Source organism: Triticum dicoccoides, chromosome 1B (assembly GCF_002162155.2).
Source record: "Triticum dicoccoides isolate Atlit2015 ecotype Zavitan chromosome 1B, WEW_v2.0, whole genome shotgun sequence".
In the NCBI taxonomy this organism is placed as follows: Eukaryota; Viridiplantae; Streptophyta; class Magnoliopsida; order Poales; family Poaceae; genus Triticum; species Triticum dicoccoides.
Window position 1 is genome coordinate 562,422,791 of NC_041381.1, and position 25,200 is coordinate 562,447,990.

The 25,200-nt window shown below is 47.0% G+C and overlaps 1 protein-coding gene across 1 annotated transcript; it reads left to right on the forward strand.

Annotated features, from left to right (window-relative positions):
• Window positions 1–1,409: 1,409 nt before the first annotated feature.
• On the forward strand, window positions 1,410–7,279 carry LOC119348771. Its single transcript, XM_037616762.1, has 2 exons — window positions 1,410–1,854; window positions 6,870–7,279. The coding sequence occupies exons 1-2, from the start codon at window positions 1,517–1,519 to the stop codon at window positions 7,024–7,026; spliced, it is 495 nt and encodes a 164-aa protein (XP_037472659.1). The 5' UTR covers window positions 1,410–1,516; the 3' UTR covers window positions 7,027–7,279.
• The last annotated feature ends 17,921 nt before the right edge of the window (window positions 7,280–25,200 follow it).

Here is a 25,200-nt window from a genome sequence, read left to right on the forward strand (position 1 = left end):
CGTGTAACTCCCGGATACCGTAGGCGTGCCTTGGGTGTATCAAACGTCACAACGTAACTGGGTGACTATAAAGGTGCATTACAGGTATCTCCGAAAGTAGCTGTTGGGTTGACACGGATCGAGACTGGGATTTGTCACTCTGTATGACGGAGAGGTATCTCTGGGCCCACTCGGTAATGCATCATCATAACGAGCTCAAGGTGACCAAAGTGTTGGCCACGAGATCATGCATTACGGTACGAGTAAAGTGACTTGCCGGTAACGAGACTGAACAAGGTATTGGGATACCGACGATCGAGTCTCGGGCAAGTAACGTACCGATTGACAAAGGGAATTGTATACAGGGTTTGATCGAATCCTCGACATCGTGGTTCATCCGATGACAACATCGAGAAGCATGTGGGAGCCAACATGGGTATCCAGATCCCGCTGTTGGTTATTGACCGGAGAACGTCTCGGTCATGTCTACATGTCTCCCGAACCCGTAGGGTCTACACACTTAAGGTTCGATGACGCTAGGGTTATAAAGGAAGTTTGTATGTGGTTACCGAATGTTGTTCGGAGTCCCGGATGAGATCCTGACGTCACGAGGAGTTCCGGAATGGTCCGGAGGTAAATATTTATATATGGGAAGTCCTATTTTGGCCACCGGAAAATGTTCGGGATTTTTCGGTATTGTACCGGGAAGGTTCTAGAAGGTTCCGGAGTGGGGCCCACCTGCATGGGGGGACCCACATGAACGTGAGTAGTGGGGGAAAGGCCCCACACCCCTGGTCAAGGCACACCAAGATCCCCCCTTAGAAGGAATAAGATCATATCCCGAAGGGATAAGATCAAGATCCCTAAAAAGGGGGGATAACAATCGGTGGGGAAGGAAATGATGGGATTTCTTTCCTCCCACCTTGGCCAACGCCCCAATGGACTTGGAGGGCAATAAACCAGCCCCTCCACCCCTATATATAGTGGGGAGGCGCATGGGAGCTTAACAAAAAGCCAAGGCGCAGCCCCTCCCCTCCCCAACACCTCTCCTCCTCCGTATATGCTTGGCGAAGCCCTGTCGGAGTACTGCTGCACCAACTACACCACGCCGTCGTGCTGCCGTTGGAGCAATCTTACTCAACCTCTCCTTCCCCCTTGCTGGATCAAGAAGGAGGAGACGTCTCCCGTCCCGTACGTGTGTTGAACGCGGAGGTGCTGTCCGTTCAACACTTGGACATCGGTGATCCGAATCACGTTCGAGTACGACTCCATCATCACCATCCCCTTGGCTAGCTTCCGCTCGTGATCTACAAGTGGTATGTAGATGCAAACTCTCTCCCTTGACTCGTTGCTTAGATGAACTCATAGATGGATCTTGGTGAAACCGTAGGAAAAATTTTAATTTTCTGCAACGTTCCCCAACAGCCTCGCCGGCCATTCGTAGGTCGCCTGCACCAGTCCAAAATGCTGCTACATCTGCTCGGACTCGGGTCATCCGGCCTTCCTATGCCCGGACCGCCCCGTGTTGAAGGTGATCATGATGTACGGGCATGGCATTAAGGGCATGGACTTCTTTCACATCGAGCTGCCGGACCTCCCCCCACCATCTCCCTCGCTCCAGGCGATTGTTACTATTCGGGAGGGGGTGGCTTCGCCGGAGATGCTTGAAGCTGAGCTCAACCACCTCTACCACTGCACCTGGGATTGGCAGGTCACCATGATGGATGGCAACCAGTTCTCAGTCATCTTCCCAAACACCGCCAGCCACGGGTACGGCACCCGCAGTGGTGACATCACTCTGGCTCTCAACAAGCTAGTGGTGGACATCTCGGTGCCGACCCGTGACCCCTTGGCGGTTGCCGTTCTCGACACGGCTTGGATCCTCATTGCCGGCCTCCCCGACATCGCACGCTCGGAGCGTGTCATCCGGAGCATGTCCCGCATCCTTGGTAAGGTGGTAGTTGTGGACGAGCTCTCCCTCCGAAAGGAGGAGGAGGTGCGCGTCAAAGTCAAGTCCCTCGACTCGTCCAAGCTCCATGCCAAGATCCGGGTGTTCTTTAACGACCAGGGCTTCGACCTCAGGATCTCCCCGAAGCCGCCCAACCACATTGGCCACCCACGCATCCCCGACGACAACTTACTGGGTGGCGGCACTGATGGGCCGAGTCGGCACAGCGACCGGAACCCCCGCCACGGCCACAACTCTGACTCGGGGGAGGATGACGACGACTCCGAGGATAGCCCGCCCCATCCCCCGACTGCCGCGCCTGCCGCAAGGGGTGGCACCGGGTCCGGCCTCTCCCATGCCTTGGCTCCGTCGCAGCCTGCTGACGACAGCGACTCCTCCAACGCCAGCCTCCAGGTGTTCCCGGCGTCCCGTCCCTCGCCCCAGACGTCATCGCCACCGCCATTAGCTCGCCTGCACCCCCCACCCTCGATGCGCCCTCGGCTGGGCTGGGGCTGGTCCCGGTCCGGCCGGCTATAGCCCTCCACGCCGCACCGGCGCTTGCCGACCCAGCGGAGACCGGGCCCTTCCTAGACTCCCGCGGGCTCCCGTCTCCACTTGTCGCTTCTGCCCTGCCCACGGTGGCCGAGGCTGCGGCTGGGCTGGAGTCAGGCGAGGATCTGTCACCGGCCCACCCCACCCTGGTCGCTCTGATGCCCCTGGACCTGCTGGCATCTGGAGTGCGCCCCGCCGATGATGTGCCCCCGACTCCACCTGCAGCTTCTTCGGTCCTTCCCGAGCCCACCGCTTCACCGACTCAGCTCCTGCCCTCCGGCCTGGCGACCGGCGGGGCGATGGCGGCGGTGACCACGTCGGTGGCTGCCCCCCTCCCCCCTCGAACCGCGGTGTACTCCAGGAGAGGCAGGTCCACCTCGACCCCAGTGACGTCCTCTCGTCGCAGCGCCAGGATCGGGGCGGCCAGACCGGAGGGCAGCCCAGCTCTACCCATCCCTGAGTGGGCAGAGCTCAGGGCCGCTGCCCGGAACCTCAAGCCAGGTACCCCGTCCATCCCAGTAACCCCTGCTACATGCTCGTTTTCAGCTCTTGAGTCAGCTCCGTTAGGCCACCTTGCTAAGGTGGCAGCAGATTCGGCCATCATATTCTGTGGTGAGGTTGGTCCCCTGCTAGTCCAGATTGAGGCGATCCGGGCCCTCAAAATCCTGGACGGGCGCCTTACCGAGACCCGTGCTCGCCTCTGGGATGCCTCCGTCTCCTCCACCGAGGCTCCGGGGGCACCTCTTCTCGTGCAGCGATTGTTCCGGCTGAGGTCCGGGGCCACACCCGTTCCCGCACCGCTGCCCTCCGCGCTCAGAGTGCATCCCGAGTCTTGGGGTCAGGCAGCCCCCCAATGGCCTCGTGATGCGGACCCTATTCTGGAATATCTACGGCTTCGGCCAAGACGGCCGACGCCGCCAACTCATTGAGTACATGAGGAACGAGCGAATAGACATTATGGCCATTCAAGAAACGATGTGCACGGAGTTTTCATTGTCGGAACTCGAGCATTTGAGTTCCGACCTATTTTCTTGGCACTGGCTCCCTTCTAGTGGGAGCGCAGGCCACTCGGGTGGCATCCTTCTAGGTGTCAAGGATGCCACCTTTGAGGTTGGAAGCATGGAGCGGGGCGAGTTCTTCGTTAGCATGGAGATCTTTGAGCGGGCTCTCAACTTCAAATGGGAAGTCATTTCCGTCTACGGACCGGCGGATCATAGCCGCTCAGAGACCTTCCTCGCTGAGATCCGAGTGAAAGTCTTGGCTGCCCAGCTTCCGGTCGTGCTGGGCGGAGACTTTAACCTCATTCGGTCTGAGGAGGATAAAAGCAATAATTTGGTCAACTTTCCTCGGATGCAAATGTTTAACGACTGCATCACAGACATGGAGCTCCGTGAGCTAGATAGGGTCGGTGCCAGATTCACCTGGACTAACCGCCAGGCCGACCCGACTAGGTCGGTCCTTGACCGGGTCTTCGTCTCTTCGGAATGGGACTTGCGGTGCCCTCTCGTGTCGCTGCACGCGATTACTAGGATCGGCTCCGACAATTTCCCTCTCCTTCTCTCCTCTGAGAACGAGCAACCCCCCCCAGCCCCCCCGCTTTCGCTTCGGGACCTTCTGGCTGAATCAGCCCGGGTTCGCCGCTGCGGTTGCCGCTCGGTGGCGTGAGGCTCGTGAGGCACCCCACCGCGCCCTCTCGGCCGTCAACTCTTGGCATTTCTGTGCTAAGCAGTCGCGCCAATTCATGAAAGGGTGGGGTGCTAACTTAGGTCGCGACCTCCGAGAGCGGAAGAAAACTCTCCTTGAGGGCATCCAGGCACTCGACTTTCGGGCAGATGCCGCGGGCCTCTCGGCTGAGGAATGGATGCTTAGATACGACTTGGAAGACCAACTCACGATCATCTACACGGACGAGGAGGCTTTCTGGCGCCTCCGAGGTACGCAGAATTGGGTCCTCAAGGGGGACGCCAATACTGCTTACTTTCAGGCCATCGCGAACGGCCGCCGACGTCACAACTCCATCCCCCTGCTCTGGGATGGTGAGTCCCTTCTGCAGCAGCTGGAGGACATTCGGGCCCATGTTGATGGCTTTTACAGAGACCTATTCTCTGCCTCCCCTCGGGGAGGATTAGCCCTTGCTCACGATATTTGGCCGCCCGGATACTGTGTTTTGGAGGAGGATAACGTTGCTCTAATGGCGCCGTTCTCTGAAGCCGAAGTGTGGGCGGCCATTAAGGGCGTGAACTCGTCCTCGGCTCCTGGCCCCGATGGCCTCCCAGTAAAGTTCTTTCAAACATTCTGGGAGTTCATTAAACCAGAGGTGATGGCCCTATTTGAAGAGTTCTACGTGGGGTCCATAGACCTCACCAGACTTAACTTTGGAATAATCACCCTCATTCCCAAAGTTACGGGCGCCTCGGACATCCGCCAATTTCGCCCAATCACGGTGATCAATGTCATCTTTCGCATTCTCGCGAAGGGGTATGCCAATAGGGTGGCCCCAATTGCGGACCGGATCATCCACCCAGATCAGTCGGCATTCATCCAGGGCCGCTATATCCTTGACGGAGTCCTAGTATTTCACGAAGCCCTACACGATGTGCATTCTAAGCACCTCAAGGCGGTATTACTGAAACTAGACTTCCACAAGGCTTATGACACGGTCAGCTGGCACTTCCTGCGGGAATGCCTGCTCCGGAAGGGCTTCGGCGAGCGATGGGTGACCCGGGTTATGCAGATGGTCTGCTTGGGCAGAACCGCAGTGAACATCAACGGTGAGATTGGCCCATACTTCCCCACCTTTTGTGTGGTGCGCCAGGGCGACCCATTTTCTCCGTTCCTGTTCAACGTTGTGGTGGATGCCCTGGCAGCCATCTTAGACAAGGCAAAAGCTGCGGGCCACATCAAAGGCATAGTCCCACATTTAGTAGGAGGGACCGGCCTGTCCCTCCTACAGTATGCAGATGACACCATTATCATGGTGGAAGGATCGGAGAGCGACGTCACGAACCTGAAGTTCCTCCTGCTCTGCTTCTAGCAGATGTCTGGCCTCAGGATTAACTTCGATAAGAGCATAATGATGGCACTGGGGTACTCCGACGCCGATCGACCGAGTATCACGGACCGGTTCAATTGCCTGCTTGGGAGTTTCCCCATGACTTATCTGGGGATACCCATTAGTGACTTGAGGCTCACGGTGGCCGAACTATGCCCCGCGGTGGGCAAGCTCTAGCACCGCATTGAGCCATGGCAGGGGCGGTGGCTTTCTAAAGCCGCCCGAACGGTGCTGATCAACTCATCCCTGTCCAGCCTGCTCCTATTCATAATGAGCTTCTACAGCCTGCCCGAGACTCTGCACCATGAGATTTCCAGGGTCCAGGGTCGCTTCCTCTGGGCTGGTGAGGGAGACAAGCAAAAGTACCACATGGTACGGTGGTCTGAGATCTGTAAGCCTCGCGATCAGGGCGGGCTTGGGATAATGTGCTCCAAGCGGATGAACATTGCCTTCCTAACTAGATGGCTTTGGCGGATTATGAACGGCGAGGGTGGCCTTTGGCTTCGCATCATTCAGCAGAAATACCTTCGAGGCCAACCCCTAGCCTTTTGCCAGCGCTCCGGCGGTTCCCAGTTCTGGCAATCTATCATACAGCTGCTCCCGGTCCTCCGCATTGGATCCTCGATTACGGTCGGATCTGGTACTGCAACGCTGTTTTGGTTCGATCGCTGGGCTGGGGATGCCCCCTTTGCGGCATGTTTTCCTGACCTGTTCTCGATTGCAGTAGACCCCGCGGATTTCTGTTGCAACGACCCTTATTGACTTAGAGAAACTCGCATTCCGGCGCCAATTTGGACCGGAAGAAATTGAGGCTTGGAATGACTTGACCGCTTGCGTTGTGCTACATGAACCTGTGCTAGAGACGGGCGATGACCGCACTAGATGGCGTCTAGAGCCATCCGGGCTTTTCTCTACTACATCGCTCTACAAGGCGATGCCCCCACTCTGGGCCCTAAGGCGCTTACCGCCATCTGGGAGATCCGGCTCCCCTTGAAAATTAGGATATTCCTGTGGCAATGGATTCGCGGCCGCCTTCCATCTGGGATGGAAGTCCTGAAGTGCAATGGCCCCGGCGATGGGCATTGCCCGCTCTGCGGGCCTGAAGAGGATTCAAACCATATCTTCTTCACCTGCTTGTCCGCGCAGTTCCTCCGGAGCTGTTTCCGCGAGATTGTTGGTGGTAGTTGGGACCATAACAACTTCCCCGATCTTTTCGCTGAACTCCAAGCACTGCCACCCTCGTCCCGCCACATTAGATGGCTGACTATCGGTGTGCTTGCCTGGACGCTGTGGACTATTAGGAATAAGCTTGTGATTCAGCGTATACCTCTTCGACGCGCTACTGATGCTTTGTTCAAATGGTCTGGTAACTTGCAGCTTTGGCGGCCGCTTAGCCGCCCCAGGGAGAGAGACGCCATCACCTCCATCATCACCCAGCTTCGCGCGATGGCTCTCCGCATGGCACCGCCGCTTCCCCCACCACCACCTAAGCTAGATTAGCTCTTCTTCGTCTTCGACGCCGCCGGCGTGTGTTGTCTGTGCCACCCTTGTGGTGTTTGGGCTTGTTGTGCTGTGCCCACAGCGGATCCTATGTTGTGTGTGGTGTTTGTGCGTTTGTGTTGGACCTTTGTGCGGTGGTGTTGTGTGTGTGTGTGCGTTGGATGATACCTTGTAGACTTTGTGCTTGGTGGTTGCTTTATTTATAAAGCGGGGCGAAAGCCTTTCTCGGTAAGGCCTTATGCCTGGAATTCAAGGTACTTTGGTCAACGATCTGAATTTTATCTATCTTGTTGCACATGTTTTCGAGTTTCTAAGGCCTGAATTAGGGAGGACATCATTGGTAAGAGACCTCTCAATCATTGTTCCACCTAAAGGGATATCCTTGATTTTCAAGTAGATAAAAAGATGTTAGTAAACATAGATTATTTCTGTTTTAAATTAACAAACATGCAATTTGGTGTAAATCTTATTTCTGTACAGAATAATAGACAAACCAAAATTCTCGGAGCACAATGGATCAAATTCCAATAATATATTTTAAATTATTTTTGGTTTGATTATAAAGCTTCCAAAACATAGCAAGAACAAACTTGCTCCTGTGAGCATATGCTTTTTTTATTCTCAAGGATGAGTAAATATATAATCTTTTTAGCTTGGTTTGAGGGTGAATTGGTCACTACAATAGAGTGGTTTTATTTAGATATATGAATTACATCATACAATATATTCTTTTGTTTCTTCGAGGATGTTACAGTAAATTTGTGTCTAGAAAGAATTTTATTATGCAAAATTCGCACACCATAGCATATATGCCATCGAGTAAGATAACCCTCTATTTTGTGTCATGATGTCATTAGTTCACAAAGTGTGCCTCCAGCCCTGCCATCCATTCTGAACCTATATGCTTATGTTTGGATTCTTCATAATATGCTACTGCAATTTCCTACGTTGTTGTCGACTCGTTTGGGGGAGCCACCTGTCAGCACCATGTCAAGTAGCAACTATTTGGTTTAGTCTGAAAAATCTTAATTAGACATGGCTAAGATCTTGAGGGGCAGGTTAATTCAAAGAAGTGGGGGTCTTCTGAATGATGTTTCCTTGTCGCTAAAGACAGGTGTATGACTGAGGAATGTGGGTAGGTTGGCCAAGTCGCCGAGCTTGAGAGGGAGAGCATACCAACTTTTCTGATTAATGTTGTTTCTATTTAGAGCTGGTCCTACAACCATATACACCTAAAAGAAAAGCATCCTAATCTAATGTTATCTCACCCAAAAGAAAAGCATCCTAATCTAATGTTATCTCTCATTTCTTCTGTGAATGTTACTGTTCATAGTTCCCAAGTTTGTGTAAGGTCTTTGTTTTATTGGTGTCCATCAGGGTATTCTTATGGTATGATTGCTTCTTCGGACTGCAAATGAAATTGGTGCACTCTGGGAGGCAAAGAATAAACTTGAGAGGAAGTTGGATGATCTTACTTTAGGACTTACTCTGGAAAGGAGAATGCAGGTATGCTTTTCTCTGCCTTAATTGCTTTTGTGTGTAATGTGATCCCTTTATTTTTGCATGTTCTACCCTGCATGTCATAGATTTGAGACAGTTATGCTTCTTCCTGCCAGTATAATGAAAAATATTTTTCGCATTTGCAAATTCGTTATTTTTCTGAACATTTCTGCTATGGTTGTTATCCTCATTTGATGCTCTATGAATGTAAATGAATCAGAAGGTGTGACAACATTCAGTTATAGTTTCCCTTTATTTTGGTTTTGATTATAGTGTATTTTGGCTCCTTGGCGCATGGATTTTCAGATGCAGGTTGCCGGTGAGGGAACAAAGTTGGTGAAGATATCAAAGCGGGACAAAATAATAGAAAAATTAAGCGTGGAGTGTGCTGCAGCTAAATTATCTGCCCAAAGTGAACATGACAAAAATCTGATTCTCGAAAGGCAATTGGATGATTCTTTGAGAGAGAGAGATCTATGTTGTGCAGTAACAGGATTCTGAAAGCATCAGAAGGAAAAGAGAACTCCATTCTAAAGGTTTGAGGTCTCCTGTTTTTTTTAATATTTTATCACAAATATATTTTTTGCCTACATTTTCAGTTTGCTTCTTAGGTGCTCTTTTCTTTCTTTAGTCTTTTAGATGGAGCGTATATTTTTCTGATGTCAGATTTGTTTACTAACTAGGTACTTCACACATTCTTGTGGTAAATTCCAGGTTTCTTATACTTTAGTCGGTGTGCATGATCTTAACTCATAATTTTTTCCCATATATATCATGGTTCATTGTAAGGCTTATTCATGGAATTACTATTGTTTTATTCATGATGTTATAGTTTTTCTGTTAAATGTTCTATATGCTATTCCATTTCGTCTTTTAAATATGAATTATAATGATTTTTTGGAACTTGTTGACCGATGCTATCATTGACGCTTCTGCTGGTTCTTACTTTGTTACTTTCGCTGAAGCGGATTTCTTGTATTTACAAATGACATAGTTGAATCATTATCAAAGAAAAATTCATTATTGGAAAATGAACTTAGATTAGCTTGTAAAAATAGTGACGATACGATGGAGAAACTGAAAGATGTGGAGGGAAAATGGTCCGCCTCTCTTGTTTTGACTTATGCATTGTTTATTATTCCATTATTGATCATTGTATACTGATCATCGTATATTGGATGGGCAAGTAGGAGGTTTTTTTTTTCTCATCTTAGCCCTGTAACTTCGTTTGTCTGCTCTCTTGTCATTTACACGCTTCCTTTTACGCCACATTGGGGAATATTCAAGTTTTTCATAGAGCTGACATTGAACTTTAGTGTACTACAGGAGATTGCTTTTGTGAATGAAAGGCGTTGTGTTACCATGTTCCCAAGAATTCTTTCGTTAACGTGGCCCAAGAAAAGGTGACTGAAATTACACACTTTGACACCTTTTGTCTAATAGTTGAACCTTTGCTTTATTCATTTAACTAGCTTTTGTAGGGAAAAAGTAGGTTAAAAACCCACTGCAAATTTATTAGAAGCAAAAGAGTCACAAGGATTACATGTATGCAATTTACATGGGTCTATCTAACGTTAGAGATCCAGGCCTCTAATTATTTGTATTTGTTTGTTCTAGCTCTATGGATACCAAGAGCATTAGTTCTTTTAAAGTTCTGGATTTGTATAGGCTGCCATGGGCCTCTTGAAGGCTGCCGTGTTCCTGCTCTTCTATACTACCACGGGAGCTCCTGCAGAGGAGCGACCAAAGCATGTCACACATGTTCCCATGTACTTGCACCAGCAACATCTACACCAGCAACACATCAAGAAGAGCGAGAGCTATGGGAAACCAATCAACATGAGAGGTAGATTCTCTTCAGTGCCAGGCCACCGTTACACTGTGAGAGGTGGAGAAACACTCATGTCACTATTGTTGTTAATTAAAACATCATTTTTGTTGATATTTGTACCAACTAACGAGTGCATATCCATTTTTTATCCTACAGTCCTAGAGGGATCAAAAAACATACAATTAGAAAGGAGATGACAAGCCTGAAAATGTAAGAATTGAAGCATTACATCTCCTTTCTTGTATCTATTTGACTCTTTTGAATTATCCCAATGGTTTTGCAATGTAGTTTTTTGTAAATCTAATATTGTAATACTCCTTAGACTTTAGTAATGCATAGGTGTAGTATGCTGATATAGCAATTTTAAAGGATTTGTCTTTCTTGTATATCTTCCATCTTTTTGTGTAGTATTTTTGTCAGTTACAAATTTTACACCAAGAAGTGTGGTCTCTCAGGAAAGTATCCTTGTTTTTATGCTTTTTGTTCTTTGGGATCTCTCTCAGAATCAGTAGTTGGCTTGTAGAATGGAGTATATGGGTGATGCTTTCGCTACTGCTCCACTACTATAGCAATGAGTTGTGTTCCTTGTGTACATTAGTAATGGTCAAAGTACTATCGGCTAAATCTGTTTTCACTAAATTATTAGATTTGTGTGTATCACTTTGCACAGCAGAATATTTAGAGTAATATGCATGCCGCTACAAGTAATATTTAGAGTAATATGCATGCCACAACGGACATGTACTTAGTCAATCAAGTACTATGCACTAGAAGCTGTGAATACAATTTGTGAGCAAACTTAAGTAGTAACCTTATATTTGTATGCATATTACAAAAAATATTACAATTTTTATCTCAAAGTTGTAAATGATTTTAGCTGCATCCAGTTTCATTATAATCACACATTGATAGAACCGAAAATTCTTATGTTATTGGTTATTGCAGGTTTGAATTGACTCTCCACTTCTGTAGGCATGAGTTAAATACATGGTCAAACTACCGCCTTGAGATTTGCGGCATGGGTGGTCAAATCATCGCCTCAGATTTGCAATGGCCTGATTTTTGTATTGCGATTTCCTGTGGTGCCTATGGCACTGGATAACTCTCATAATGTGTGATATGTATGTAACGAGTAGTATAACATTTTTAAGTTTCCATAAGTGTGAGCTCTTTTCTACTTTTGGTATTTTCATTTTTGTATCGAGGCAAGTATAAACTCTTTGATTCCTGATACTAATTACCCTATTGGATTTAATGTGTGATAGTCAATATATGTTTGTTACAATATCTTTGTTCCACTATCCTTTTTTGCGTGATTCACGCATATTCAAATGCCATGTTGCTAGCATTGTATGATAAGTTTCATTGTTGCATCATATTATTATAGGACATATTTGATAATTTAGAATTTACCAATAGTTGGAGCAGATTTTTCAAGTATATAAGACCACACCTATAAAAGAATCCTTAAGTTGAAGCACTATAAATGAATCCTCAGAGTTGACGGAGATTCTAGAGTTGGAGAAGACAACATAGTAGCATCAGAGCTATGCTGAATGAAGCACGACAACTGTGCACCAAACATTTATGTAGAGAGTTGAGTGTAGAGGAGAAAAACATCTTTGACACTTCACATTCGTAGCTTTGTTTCCAGTGACCATGATTCTAGAACTGCCATCTCAAGATCATCACAAAACTCTTGGCCAACCGGCTGCAAAAACTAATCCTGGAGATCGTTCATCGAATACATCCACCAGTGCTAAGCTTTCGGGAAAAAGTCCTTCATCCTAAATCTAGATTTCTCCAAGGCATTTGACACCATTGAGCACACTGTGATGATCTAGATTATGAGTGCTATGGGCTTCACTGAAAGATGGCTGAACTGGATAAATCGCATAGATGGCTGAACTGGATAAATAATCATTTGTCCTGCCGAACACTGTGATGGGTCATCAATTTCACCATCGATGAGGAGTTCGACAGGGAAACCCCCTGTCACCACTCATTTTTGTTCTCGTCGCGGATTTACTCCAAGCTTCAATCAACAATGCTATGAAAATATTGTAACATGTAGCCCTGACATTCTGATCATTTTAATACATACAAGACTGTAGGAAACTCTCCTACAATCATTGACAGTTCAAAAAAAAAATTGTATCTAAAAATATCAACTAATTATAAATACCATTTACGATCACCTTTTAAACGATCTTACCAATTTCGTGGCATTCAAAGAGAAAATATCCTCGAAGTTGAGCGTATCTGGAGGGGTCTCAATCCTTTTGAGCCAAGAAAAGTAGATGGGGTACGTCCCAAATCTTTAGCATTATATTTATATATGAAATCATTTCATTTTTTGAACAGCCCGTAGCAACGCACGGGTATTCTACTAGTCTATTTGGTGCACGAGTTGCTGGTCAGCGACAACACGCACACTCCCTTCTTTCTGCTGTGTACATTTGGGCAGGTCCAACTACCTCATTTCCTTTTTAGGTTTTTTTCTCCTTTTATTTTCGTTTTTTCTTTTCTTTTCGTTATCATTTTTATGGTTTTTTTCTTTTACCCTTTTTTGTGGAACATTTTTCAAAGAAACATTTTCTATATTATGATTTTTTTTGGAAATCATGAATATGTTTGAAATTCATGAACATTTTTTGAAATTATGAACAATTTTCAAATCCATGAACGTTTTTTCAAAAAAATCACGTATATTTTCAAAGTTGTGAACATATTTTTGAAACTTGTGTTTTTTTGAATCAGCAAACATTTTGAAATTATTAACTTTATTAAAAATTTGGGAACAATTTTTAGAAATTCACGAACATACCCAAGCCTCTATTTCAGGCAAGGTTTTCACCGTGAGATTCAGCCATTTGTACGAAAGTGACCCATGGTGAATCTTGCATGTGCCGCGTGGTATTATTTTGGTACACGCGTGTGTACAAATGCGTTGTGGATTCGGTGTTTTGTTTCAAAATTTTTGAACTGCTGTGATGGTTCGTTTGGTGGCTTTAGCGTTTTTTGATTGGACGTGGGGTCCGTTGTGTGCTTCCTTCTTTCATTGGCCGTGGGAATTTGTTCGTGTATATGTCGGGTTAGGCTGGTCACAGTGGGGAGGAACTTAGGAGTAACATCACACACTCCAATACAACTTTGCTTATGTGGCATGTATTTAATAAAGAGAGAGGTGCTTGTGGTAACTAGCTAAGTTACCGGAACATCACACACTCCAAGAAACAATGAGTCTATAACCTAATAAATACATCGTTGCATGACACTACATAGATGTTCCTATCCACTATGGAGGTAGTAACATAGTCTAGGGAAGTGTGAAGTTACTAGCTTATGTTTTTGCCCATTGTGACCAGCCTTAGCTGCTGGTCATGTCGCTTTCTTCTGCTTGGCCGCTGTTGGTCAGGTTGTGGTGTCGCTATCGCTGCTTTTCTTGGCCGCTGTTGGCCAATTAGTAGTGTCGCTATCGCCGCTCTTGTTCATGTCTGTCAGGACTAGTATGTATTTGGTGCCGTTCCTGGTTGTCAGGGAGGAGCAGGTGTTTGCGAATGTTTATATACTGTGCTGGCTCTGCCGCTATCGAGGCTGCTTCCGGAGGTTGTGATTTTTCGGGCTCTCTCGTGCTTTCCGGAGAGATTTTTCGTTTCTTTTTCTGCTTTACTCGGTGGTGTGCAAGGCTATAAATAGCTCCTTCTTCTTCCTTCGGTGGTACTTGTGGTCTCCAGCTGCATATGGTACGTGCATTCATCTCATGGTGTGTTGTAATGATCCGCGTCGTCCTGGCCGGCCTTCTCGCTCGCGGGGGGCTACTGTTGGTCGGCGAGGTGGGTTGGGACGTGCTGGTGCTCCGGTTGTTTTGGTGGATGGGTCTATCCTTTTGCGAGGTGTTTCAGCTTCTCATCTTTGCCTGCCTTCTCGGTTTGGTCGCTCTATGCATTGTTCGTCTTCTATGCGTGGTTCTTGTGGGTAATCTCCTGTTTCGGTGGACCTCACGGTGCAATCTGGTTTGGGTCTTTTTTTTTTCTTTCCGTTTATTTGTGTTTTGCCTGTTTCTTTGGACCAATTGCTATGTTTTGTTGTTGGATTCAGGTGGTGACGATTCTGCTCGGATACGTAGGGAGGAGATCCGGCTTGGCAAGCGGCCCATTGATTCTACTCTTGGTTTGTGCATTTAGTTTGCCTGAATTGGATCAGTGGTTGTTGTTTGTTCGTGTACTTATTTGTGCGGTTTTGTTTTACGTTGGCAGAGGTCCCTTTTTGCGTGGCGGAGTTGGGTGGATGTGATGTTCCTGCTACTGGCCGTTTGACTGATGCATGGCCTGGTATTTCATATCTTTTTTTTGGTTAATTTTGTCTGTCGTTGTGATTTCTGCACTGTGATGAGATGGACGTATGACATGCGGCAATGATTGGTTGCATGGGGCATGCATGTTGGTTTGTGTGTGCACATTATCGCTGGAGTGACCCGAGCGTGCGCCTGCTGCTGGTAGATCCACTCTGTGATGTACTGGCGTTTTTGCGTGCATGGTGGACACGCGCGTGTGTGTTTCTGTTACGTCCACCGCATGGTGTACTCGCGTGCCTGCGTGCATGGCGCATGCACGTGCATCTATTTCTGTTACGCCCACCCCGTGGTGTACCCGCGCGCTTGCGTGCATGGCCCATGCACGCGTGGGACTCTGTGTGTTCTTGATTCGATTGGGTTAATTGGGTGGCTAGTGTGACGTCCTCGATTCAATCGTACACTAATCATACACGCAAATGTGTACGATCAAGATCAAGAACTCACGGGAAGATATCACAACACAACTCTAGACACAAATTAAAATAATACAAGCTTTATATTACAAGCCAGTGGCCTCGAGGGCTCGAATACATAAGCTTGAATACAAACGAGTCAATGGAAGCAACAATATCTGAGTACAGACATAAGTTAAACAAGTTTGCCTTAAGAAGGCTAGCACAAAAGTAACATCGATCGAAAAGACAAGGCCTCCTGCCTGAGAGCCTCCTAACTACTCCTGGTCGTCGGCGTCCGTCACGTGGTAGTAGGCACCCTCGGGGTAGTAGCAGTCGTCGGTGGTGTCGTCTGCCTCCTGGGCTCCATCATATGGTTGCAGCATCCGAGAAGAATGGAAAGAGGTGGAAAAAAGGGGAGCAAAGCAACCATGAGTACTCATCCAAAGTACTCGCAAGCAAGGATCTACACTACTTATGCAACATTATCAAAGGAAGGCAGTATATGTGGACTGGGCTGCAGAAATGCCAGAATAGAGAGAAGGCCTAGTCCTATCGAAGACTAGCATCTTCTGGAAATCACCTTCTTGCAGCAAACATGAGGGAGTAGAGTAGCATAAAGTAAAGTAGTAGTAGTGTTATCAACCTCGACCAGAGATCCTTTCTCGACTCCCCGCGAGAAAGCAATCCCAGAGCCATACTATCCGTTGTCATCACAATCCAATTCTCATCACCATCCAATTCTAGTTGTATCGATCGGGATACAACTCCGAGTGTCCGCTACCATAGGACAGGCTATCGATAGATGTTTTCTTCCCTGCAGGGGTGCACCAACTTACCCACCATGCTCGATTAAGTCTGGCCGGACACACTTTCCTGGGTCATGCCCGGCCTCGGCCAAACAATACGCTGCAACCCGACCTAGGCTTAATAGAGAGGTCAACACGCCGGACTAAACCTATGTCCCCAGGGGTCATGGGCCATCTCCCCGGGAACTCCTGCATGTTGCGTGGGCGGCCGGTGAGCAGACCTAGCTACCTCCTTCAAAAAGGCAGGTGCTTACGCAGTCGAACCCGGCGCGCGCCGCTCAGTTGCTGACGTCTATTAAGCTTCGGCTGATGTATATGACGCAGAACGCCCATACTATGCCCACGTGATGGTTAGTGCTATCAGGCCAGAGGCCCCTCGGATCAAATATCCAAACCATTAGTATGTTGGTAGTGCGGTCACGAGCAGAGACTCACGAAAGATGTGACCCCGTGCCCCGTCTCGTGGACTTGCGGCAAGGGCTGAGAATGCCCGGCCACGCCTCGTATTCAACTCTCGGGTACCCTCCAGGTCAACCCGCCTCCACATCACTCGCGGGTACTCCTCTGGGTCGACCCGCCTTTCCAAGTAATAGTTGTAAAGTCCAAGTAACCATAGTAACGGTGTGTCTAACACCAATGGGAACCCTGAGGAACCACCCTCGTTGGATTCCACTTGATGTAATCATCAAGGTGAACGTAAGAGGAACCACCCTCGAAGTTCACACTTGAGGGGTTGCACGATAGAGTCGTATCGGAAGTGGTTAAGGAGGAAATCACCCTCGATGACCATGACCGAATAGCTACACTACAGGGTTAACCTCAGAAGTGCTGATGAGGTCTCACCCTCGGCACTCGATAGTAACCCAGTAGTGTCGAGCAACTAAGGGGAAAGTGATGTGCGATGCCGGGGCCTGGTCTTCGATCCCGTTGATTGGGTCTTCGTTGATGAAGTAGGGGCAACAAGGACAAGGTGGGGGTCACAGATGGATCACTAACCAACCTTACTAAGCAGTTTAGGATAAGCCGGTAAGGTACAATAGCAGATACAAAAGCAGGCTATGCATCAGAATAGGAGCAAACATTTACAGTAGCAAAATCTAATGCAAGCATGAGAGAATGGAATGGGCGATATCAAGATGATCAAAGGGGGGGCTTGCCTGGTTGCTCTGGCAAGGAGGGGTCCTCGTCGACGTAGTCGATCACAGGGGCAGCATCGGTCTCGGGGTCTACCGGAGAGAAGAGAGGGAAGAAACAGTAAATATAAAGCAAACATAGCATCACAAAGCATAACATGGCAATAAGCTGTGTCAGGTGTGACCTAACATATGGCTAAACAACATAGGTGAAGGAGGAAATCAACCGGGAATTTATTCCCGGTTCTGGACCTGTGTCAGACAGATGACCAGAGGGGGAATGTTCCATGTTAAGCCTACTAGGGGCATGTGACAGATGAACGGACCGCGTATTCGGATTGTCTCGTTTTTCTGAGCAACTTTCATATATAAAACATTTTCATCGGAGTTATGGTTTAATTACTATGATTTTTGCAAGTTTAAAACATATTCTAGAATTATTTAAATTAACAGAAAATAAAAATAACATCAGCATGACGTATGTGTGACGTCAGCAGTCAACAGTCCGGTTGACTGGTCAAAACTGACACGGGGGACCCACCTGTCATAGACAGTAGGGCTAACAGAGGTTAACCTAAACTAACTATGTTAATTAATTAGAAGGGGCCCACCTGTTAGTGTATAATTAGGTTAATTAAATTAGCATAGTTAACTTCGTTAATTAGGGGTGTGGGCCCCATCTGTCAGTTACATGGTCGGTCCAGTCAGCACGTTGACTTGGTCAACCAAGTCAACAGGGCCCGCTGGGGCCACAGTCAGCGACTGCAGGGGCGGACCTGGGCGGTGCCACGTAGGCGGGGCGCCAGAGAGAGCTCCGACGAGCCTCTCCCGCGGCGGCTCTTCACCGAAGACGGCCGGAAAACGAGCACAGGGCTCCGTTTGACATCCGGCCAGGTGCGTTCGAACGTGCACGTCGGTGTGCGTCGGGCGGCGGTCGTTGCGCGAGCAGGGGAGGATGGAATCGAGCGCGGCGAGCTCATTTGCGGACGGCCGGAGTCGGGTGTGAGAGGAAAGGCGATGCAGCGTGTTAGCGAGCGAACTGAGAGGCCATGCGAGACGTACGTGAAGCGGCGAGTGCAACGGGCGCTGGCCCGTGACCATTTGGCCACTGGAGCCACGCCGGCGACGAGCGCAGGCGACGGCGACGTTCGAGTGAGCATGGAAACAACGACTCCGAGAACGGAGAGCAGCGGGAAGTGGCGCGTTCGAATCCTATGGCTACGGCGAGCAAGACTGCGAGCTCAGCCGAGCTCGACAGCGCCTGTGGCGATAGCAGCAACAACGGCGGCGGAGCTCCATTCGGGCAAAAATGGCGTGGAGGCTACGGGCGGCGATATGCAGCGCAAAGAGGATGGAAGGAAGAGGGGCTCACCGAGCGGCACACCGATGGCCCTTGGCAGTTCAGGAGCGCAGGGAAAGGCCGAATCGACGACGGCATCGTCCGACGACAGGGGAGTGGGAGTGGGCCACATGGCCTGTTGGGCTTAGCCCGGGGGGTTAGGCCCAGGGGGTCACAGGCCTTTTCTCTCTCCCTCGCCTCCTCTTTTTATTTTCCTTTAGTTTTTATTTTTAAACTTCTGTTTCAATTAGTTTAGGCCAGTTAAACACTTTGCAAAAAAATGTTGGTTCACCATCAATATTAATTATGCATTAATTGGCACAAGATGAACATTTTAGTTTTCACGTTTGAGCATTTTGAATTTCACTCATAATTTGAAATTGAATTCAACTGGAATTTGAAAGAGAGAGGAGACAATGATGATCAAACACTTGTTTAGCAAAATGATTAACTTAACCCCAGGGGTTACTGTAGCATCATTACACTGGGGTGTTACAACTCTCCTCCTCTAAAAGAAATTCTCGTCCCGAGAATTAAGAGGTAGAAGGGAACATGTCGGGGTATTCATCCCGGAGGTTATCTTCGCGGTCCCAAGTGGCTTCATATTTAGTATGATTCGACCATTGCACCTTGAGGAACTTGGTAACCTTCTGGCGGGTTCGACGTTCAGCTTCTTCAAGAATGCGGATAGGGTGCTCTTTGTAAGTGAGATCATCTTGAACTTCAATCAATTCCGGATCCACTTCACATTCCGGATCCTTGAAGCATCGACGAAGTTGCGACACGTGGAAGACGTCATGAACATGAGAGAACTGAGGTGGCAACTCAAGTTGATAAGCCACCAGCTCACGATGGGCCAGAATGCGAAAAGGACCAATGTAGCACGGAGCTAGCTTGCCCTTGACTCCGAACCGATGAGTGCCTCTCAAAGGAGTGACACGCAGATAAGCTTGTTCACCAGGTTGATAAGTTGAACCCCAGTGTTTTCGGTCATAATTGTTCTTCTAGCAGGACTGGGCTGCCTTGAGATTATCCCGGACAATGCGAACCTGCTCTTCAGCTTGTTGAATAATGTCTGGACCAATGAGCGTCCGTTCCCTAGTTTCTGACCAATTCAGAGGGGTTCGGCACTTACGTCCATAAAGCACTTCGAAGGGTGCCATTTTCAAGGTGGCTTGATAGCTCTTGTTATAAGAGAACTCCGCATAAGGGAGAGATTCTTCCCACTTCTTGCCAAAAGAAATAACACAAGCTCGAAGCATGTCTTCAAGAATTTGATTGACTCGCTCGACTTGGCCTTGGGATTGGGGATGTTAAGCAGTGCTCCAGGTAATATGAGTTCCCATTGCCTCTTGGAAACTATCCCAGAACTTCGAAGTGAATATACTGCCGCAGTCTGAACTGATCTCCTTCAGAATGCCGTGGAGTGACACAATTCTGGAGATATACAAGTTTGCTAATTGACTAGCAGTGATAGTCTCCTTAACTGGCAGAAAGTGAGCAACTTTCGAGAATTGGTCGATGACGACAAAGATAGCATCATTACCTTTCTGAGACTTGGGAAGGCCAGTGACGAAGGCCACTGGCAGAAAGTGAGCAACTTTCGAGAAGCGGTTGTAGAAGTCCAGCCGGTTTCTAATGTTATGCTTTGACGCGACGACAAACGTCACATTCTTCGATATATCGAGCAATGTCTTGCTTCATTTTAGACCACCACTACTTCTGACGGATGTCTAGATACATCTTGGTACTTCCCGGATGAATAGGGAGAGGGGTGTCATGCGCTTCTTTCATCACCTTCTCTGTCATAAGCTCGAACCGGGGTACTACAATGCAATCTCTAAAGTATAAGGTTCCATCTTCACCAAGTGAGAAATCTCTGGATTTCTCTAAGGCAAGGTCATTTTTCATCAGATCAACATGAGCATCTTTGGCTTGAGCAGACTTAATTGCTTTCAGCAGAGTTGGTTCCAAGACAAGGTTATTCAGAGAACCCTGTGGAACTACTTGGAGGTTCAGCTTGCATAGCTCTTCATAAAGGTGGGGTTGAGCTTTGAAAACGATGTGATTGTAGCAATAAGACTTACGGCTCAGGGCATCGGCCATTACATTAGCCTTACCAGGGGTATAGGATATACCGCAGTTGTAGTCAGCAATAGCTTCCATCTATCGCTGCTGACGGAGGTTCAGATCTGGCTGGGTAAACAGGTACTTCAGACTCTGATGATCGGTGAAGATCACACAACGATTACCGAGAAGGTATTGTCGCCATAGCTTAAGTGCAAAGATAACCGCAGCAAGCTCAAGGTCATGAACTAGGTAGTTCTCTTCGTGAGGATGCACTTGACGAGAGGCATAAGCAATCACCCTGCACTCTTGCATTAGGACACAACCTAATCCTTGACGTGAAGCATCGCAATAGATGATGAAGTCCTTGCGAGAATCAGGGGGAGCAAGCACTGGGGCAGAAGTCAGCTTGTCCTTGAGTGCCTGGAAACTTTCCTATCAAACTTAACACCTTTGTGTAGCAGACTGGTCAGTGGCTTGGCGATATTGGAGAAGTTCTCAACGAAATGACGGCAATAGCTGGCGAGTCCGAGAAAGCTTCTGACTTGCTTGACAGTCTTCGGAGGGGTCCAGTCAAGAATAGCCTGAACTCGCTCTGGGTTAACGGCAAGTGTAGGGTAACGCAGCAGAAAACAAAAATTCCAACCTACGCACCAGCCAAGGACCACTATGGAGACTGCATACAAGGTTTGATCTTTTTCGTTACCGACTCATAGCGCTGCGGCAAGTAGAGTCGATGACGATCGGTGGTGCAGATCCCCGCAGCTAGGATTTACAGCCTCCCAACCGCGAGGATGTATACCCTCATCTGCTCCTCAGGCAGCCCTCCGGGAGACGGTCGAACAGCCCCCCGGACGGTGTCGCGGACAGCCCTTCGGGAGGACCTTCGAAACTCGAACGGTCACTCGGATAGCCCTTCGGGAGGCACTCACGAACTAAGACCGAAACTACGATCTCTCTACAGAGTTGCACACATACGGTGTCATCTATTCGGCAGGGCTTCGCCGTCCAGAACTAGTTCCTGCTGGAACCCAGACAGCCTTTCGGCTCTACGAAACTATTTCACTGGGAGGGAGAGAGAAGCCAGATCATGCATGGCACTTGTATGTGAGAAAGAGTGTGTCTTTAGGCATCCCCCTCCACCCCTATTTATAGGCCAAGCCAAGGGTGGCTTCTCCAAGAAGCCAAGGGGATAATACCAAAAGGCCCTCAAGATGGCTTCTCCAAGAAGCCAAGCAAAAAGCACTTTCACTATTCATGACGACATTTTTCAGCGTCCGTTCGAACTGAAAATATTTATGTGGGCTCAGAACATTTCCAGTACCCACTAAACTAATTTTCGATGCGTTCCGAAACAATTTAGGTTTAGTGATTTTCATCTGCGAAAAGCAAGCAAGAATGCGTTTTCACTATTCTTGAGGACAATTTTTCGCGTCCATTAAATCCGAAAATATTTCTGTGGGTCTTAGAATGATTCCAGTACCCACTAAAATGATTTTGGATTCGTTCTGAAACAATTTCAGATTAGTGAATTTCATCTGTGAAAAACAACCAAAGCGGTACCGGCAGCTCCGAAACATTTTCGATTTTTATTCCCAAAAATTCCCAGAAGTTTCCAAAATAATTCTGGCACCCTCCAAGAATTATCAGGCGTGTCCCGAAACCAATTTGACTTAATGGTATATCTCGAAACAACTTTTCGGTGTTACGAAACTATTTCGCTATTCTCTCTCTAGAACTCTTCCATTGTCTCCGAAACTTTTTCGGCAAATTTCTCTCAGACTCCCTGTCTAGTATTCAACAGATAGATGACCCTTAAGCGTGTGACCCTATAGGTTCGGTGAAGCATAGACATGACCGGAACACTTTCCGATCAATGATCAACATCGGAGCCGTGGACACCCATATTCACCCCTATACCCACACGAATGAATATTCGAGTGAACCTCCAGTTACCGTGTGCTATTCTTGTTGCTTCACGATATGTTACAAAGACCCGAGGTGAGATTTACTTGCATCCCCGTGGATCAACAACTTGTCCACTATGCTAGTTACCTCGTTACTGGTTTTGTTCTCTTTTCTCGTTTTCGTGTTCCGGTATCTCTGTGATCAAATCACACTGTGTCTGGCCAGATGATGATGGATACCATAACACTGAGAGGGCCCGAGAATATATCTCCATCGTCGGAGGAGAAAATCCCAATCTTGAGCTATCAAGTTACTTTACATACTTTTCCATGAACCCGTAAGCCGCCGTAATAGACACCCATTTACGGATGACATTTAACAAACCCCAAAGTTCATGAAGCAAGCATGAAGAAACTCGATACTCTCATGTTCTAAGGAACCATGCAAACGTTAACCATCTCTATGTTATTTATCATTAACTTATGATGAATGAATCTCATAGCATAACATCAATCCGGGTCGATTCAACACAAACGTTCTCTTAACATTGTGCCCTCAAAATTGCTGGCATAGACATGCCCATGATTGGGAAAACATAATCATCATGCAACACTTGAGCTAGTCTTAGAGGCATGACTAGGAATACATTTTACCATTTATTATTCCACACGTGCACATGGGTTTTCCCCAGAGCCTTTATGGATATACAGGCTCGGGAACCACAACAGTTATAGCATGGAACATAAACATAATTATGAACATGGAGATAAATAATAGCATTTATTATTGCCTCTAGGGCATATCTCCTACAGACTCCCACTTGCACTAGAGTCAATAATCTAGATTAATGCTAATGCACTTCACACCTGTGGCACACCGATGTAAATATGCTTCGCTTGTGGTATAGCCTGATGTCCAACAGAACTGACGACTTCAGCTCCGTGTGTATCTATGCATATCCTTGCATTTTCACGCTTCCACAAAACTCATATTTTGTGCGTACTTGGCTTTATATATATATGTGAATCATTGGTCGAAACCTGATTCCTCAGACTGAGCTATGGAGCAACTATCTGCCATAGTGTCCCATTGACCAAAGCCTTCTTGGAACCATAAGTAAGTTCTTGAATGAACTATATGATTCAACATCTTGTTTGTCGCTTCTAAAGAGGCAACGTACTCTGCCTCTGTTATAGAATTCGCCACAGTAACTTGTTTGGAACAATTTCCAACTAACTGTGCCACCATACTGTGTATTACACAAAAGACTTAACTTAAATCGAAAATCGCATGGAGAAAAGATGAAGACTGTATCGATGTAACATTTTACAACAAACTCTTCATGATCTCCGCTTGCGAGAAAACATATCATCAGTACTTACTCTAGTACTCAATGACATCTTTCACTGTTGTCCCACGATCAGTACTTTGATCACTTTAGTATCCATACTCGCAACACCTTGGGAGTATCAGACATATCTGGTTGTTTTACATACCATGGAATACATGATTAATCCAAACACAAAAGTGTGTGGAATCTGCAGCATGTATTTTGCTCATCAGTGTTTTGGGACACCGAGTCTTGCAAAAAACTCTTCCATGTGACTCCGGCAAGAATCACTCCTTGGCGGTTTTAAATGCTAAAAGGTTTTAGCACCTTGTCAATATGTATTCATTGCTTAGCCCTATTAGGTAAATCTATCTCCATAGATCATTATGCCTAATATTGAGGCTATTTAGCCTAAGCTCTTCATCAAAAAACTATTTTCAAATGAAGTCCTAATTCATGTCAAGAAATTTATTTCCAATTAACAATGTGTCAAGCACACAAGGTTTTTAGAATTATTATTACGCTCCCACTTACTTTCTTGAATTACAAGCATCTTCGTTACCCATTGATGAAGTCAAACCCCTTTGACCATTTCATCAAAGCACGAAGATTCCAACTCCATTTTGCTCTCTTCTGTCCATCGTTGGAACTCTGAAGTTTGCACCCTTACTAGCATCCTCTGGATAGACAAAATGCCTTGGACTGTAACACATGCAAGTCCTTGGTTTCATTTCCATCAAATGGAAATCCTAGTGTCATCCATGTTTCATATCTCATGATTGAAATATGTATTAATTGTTAGTTCAACCCGAACCGACTTTAAGCATCGCTACGATGAAAACAACCTCATCGTAGTCAACTCTTGAACTTGTTATTTCAACAAGTCAAGCTTTATGGATAAAACATTTTTATCCGTATCAGTTTTAAGTTCCATAAATATTCGTTAGACTCCAAGTCTTCCAAAAGGTGTATCAAGGTTTTAATCTTGAATCACTTATATGGAAACTAACTCGGGTTGTATTGGCATTTAGCCAATTCCGGAGTCAGGGCCCATCAACGCTTCCTTGTGTATCGTAGGTATAATGTTGTCTAACAAAAATATCTTGTTTGCGCACCTGAGAGGTTTGCACGAGCCTTGCCTATGTGGTTCAGCTGCAAGTTCGACCGAAGTTCAAACATTTTATTGTAGAGACTTCTGTATCAGTCGTAGTAGGAAACTCTGGAATTACTTCCAAGGTCTCTTTCCTTTGATCTGATGACGAAGATACTGTTTATCTCGTCGAGTTGCACTATTCTCCCACTCACCTTTTTGAAAGAACAATTTTCTTCAAAATCACACCGTTCTTTATGGCAAAACTTTTTGCCTCGGTATAGTGGTGGGGGAAAACCCAATAATTTGGATAACCTACAAAGTAGCACTTGTCTGATTTGGAATAGGTTTGTAACCTTTTACACAAGCCCCATATTCCAAATGTTAAGAAAATATATAACATGGTTGGGCGT

Excerpts from the sequence above, each read along its gene's own strand:
- LOC119348771 (XM_037616762.1), top strand. The coding sequence starts at position 1,517 with ATGATGTACGGGCATGGCATTAAGGGCATGGACTTCTTTCACATCGAG. Across the intron at positions 1,855-6,869 it reads GTTGCCGTTCTCGACACGGC|GCTACTGATGCTTTGTTCAA; the intron begins TTGGATCCTCAT and ends CCTCTTCGACGC.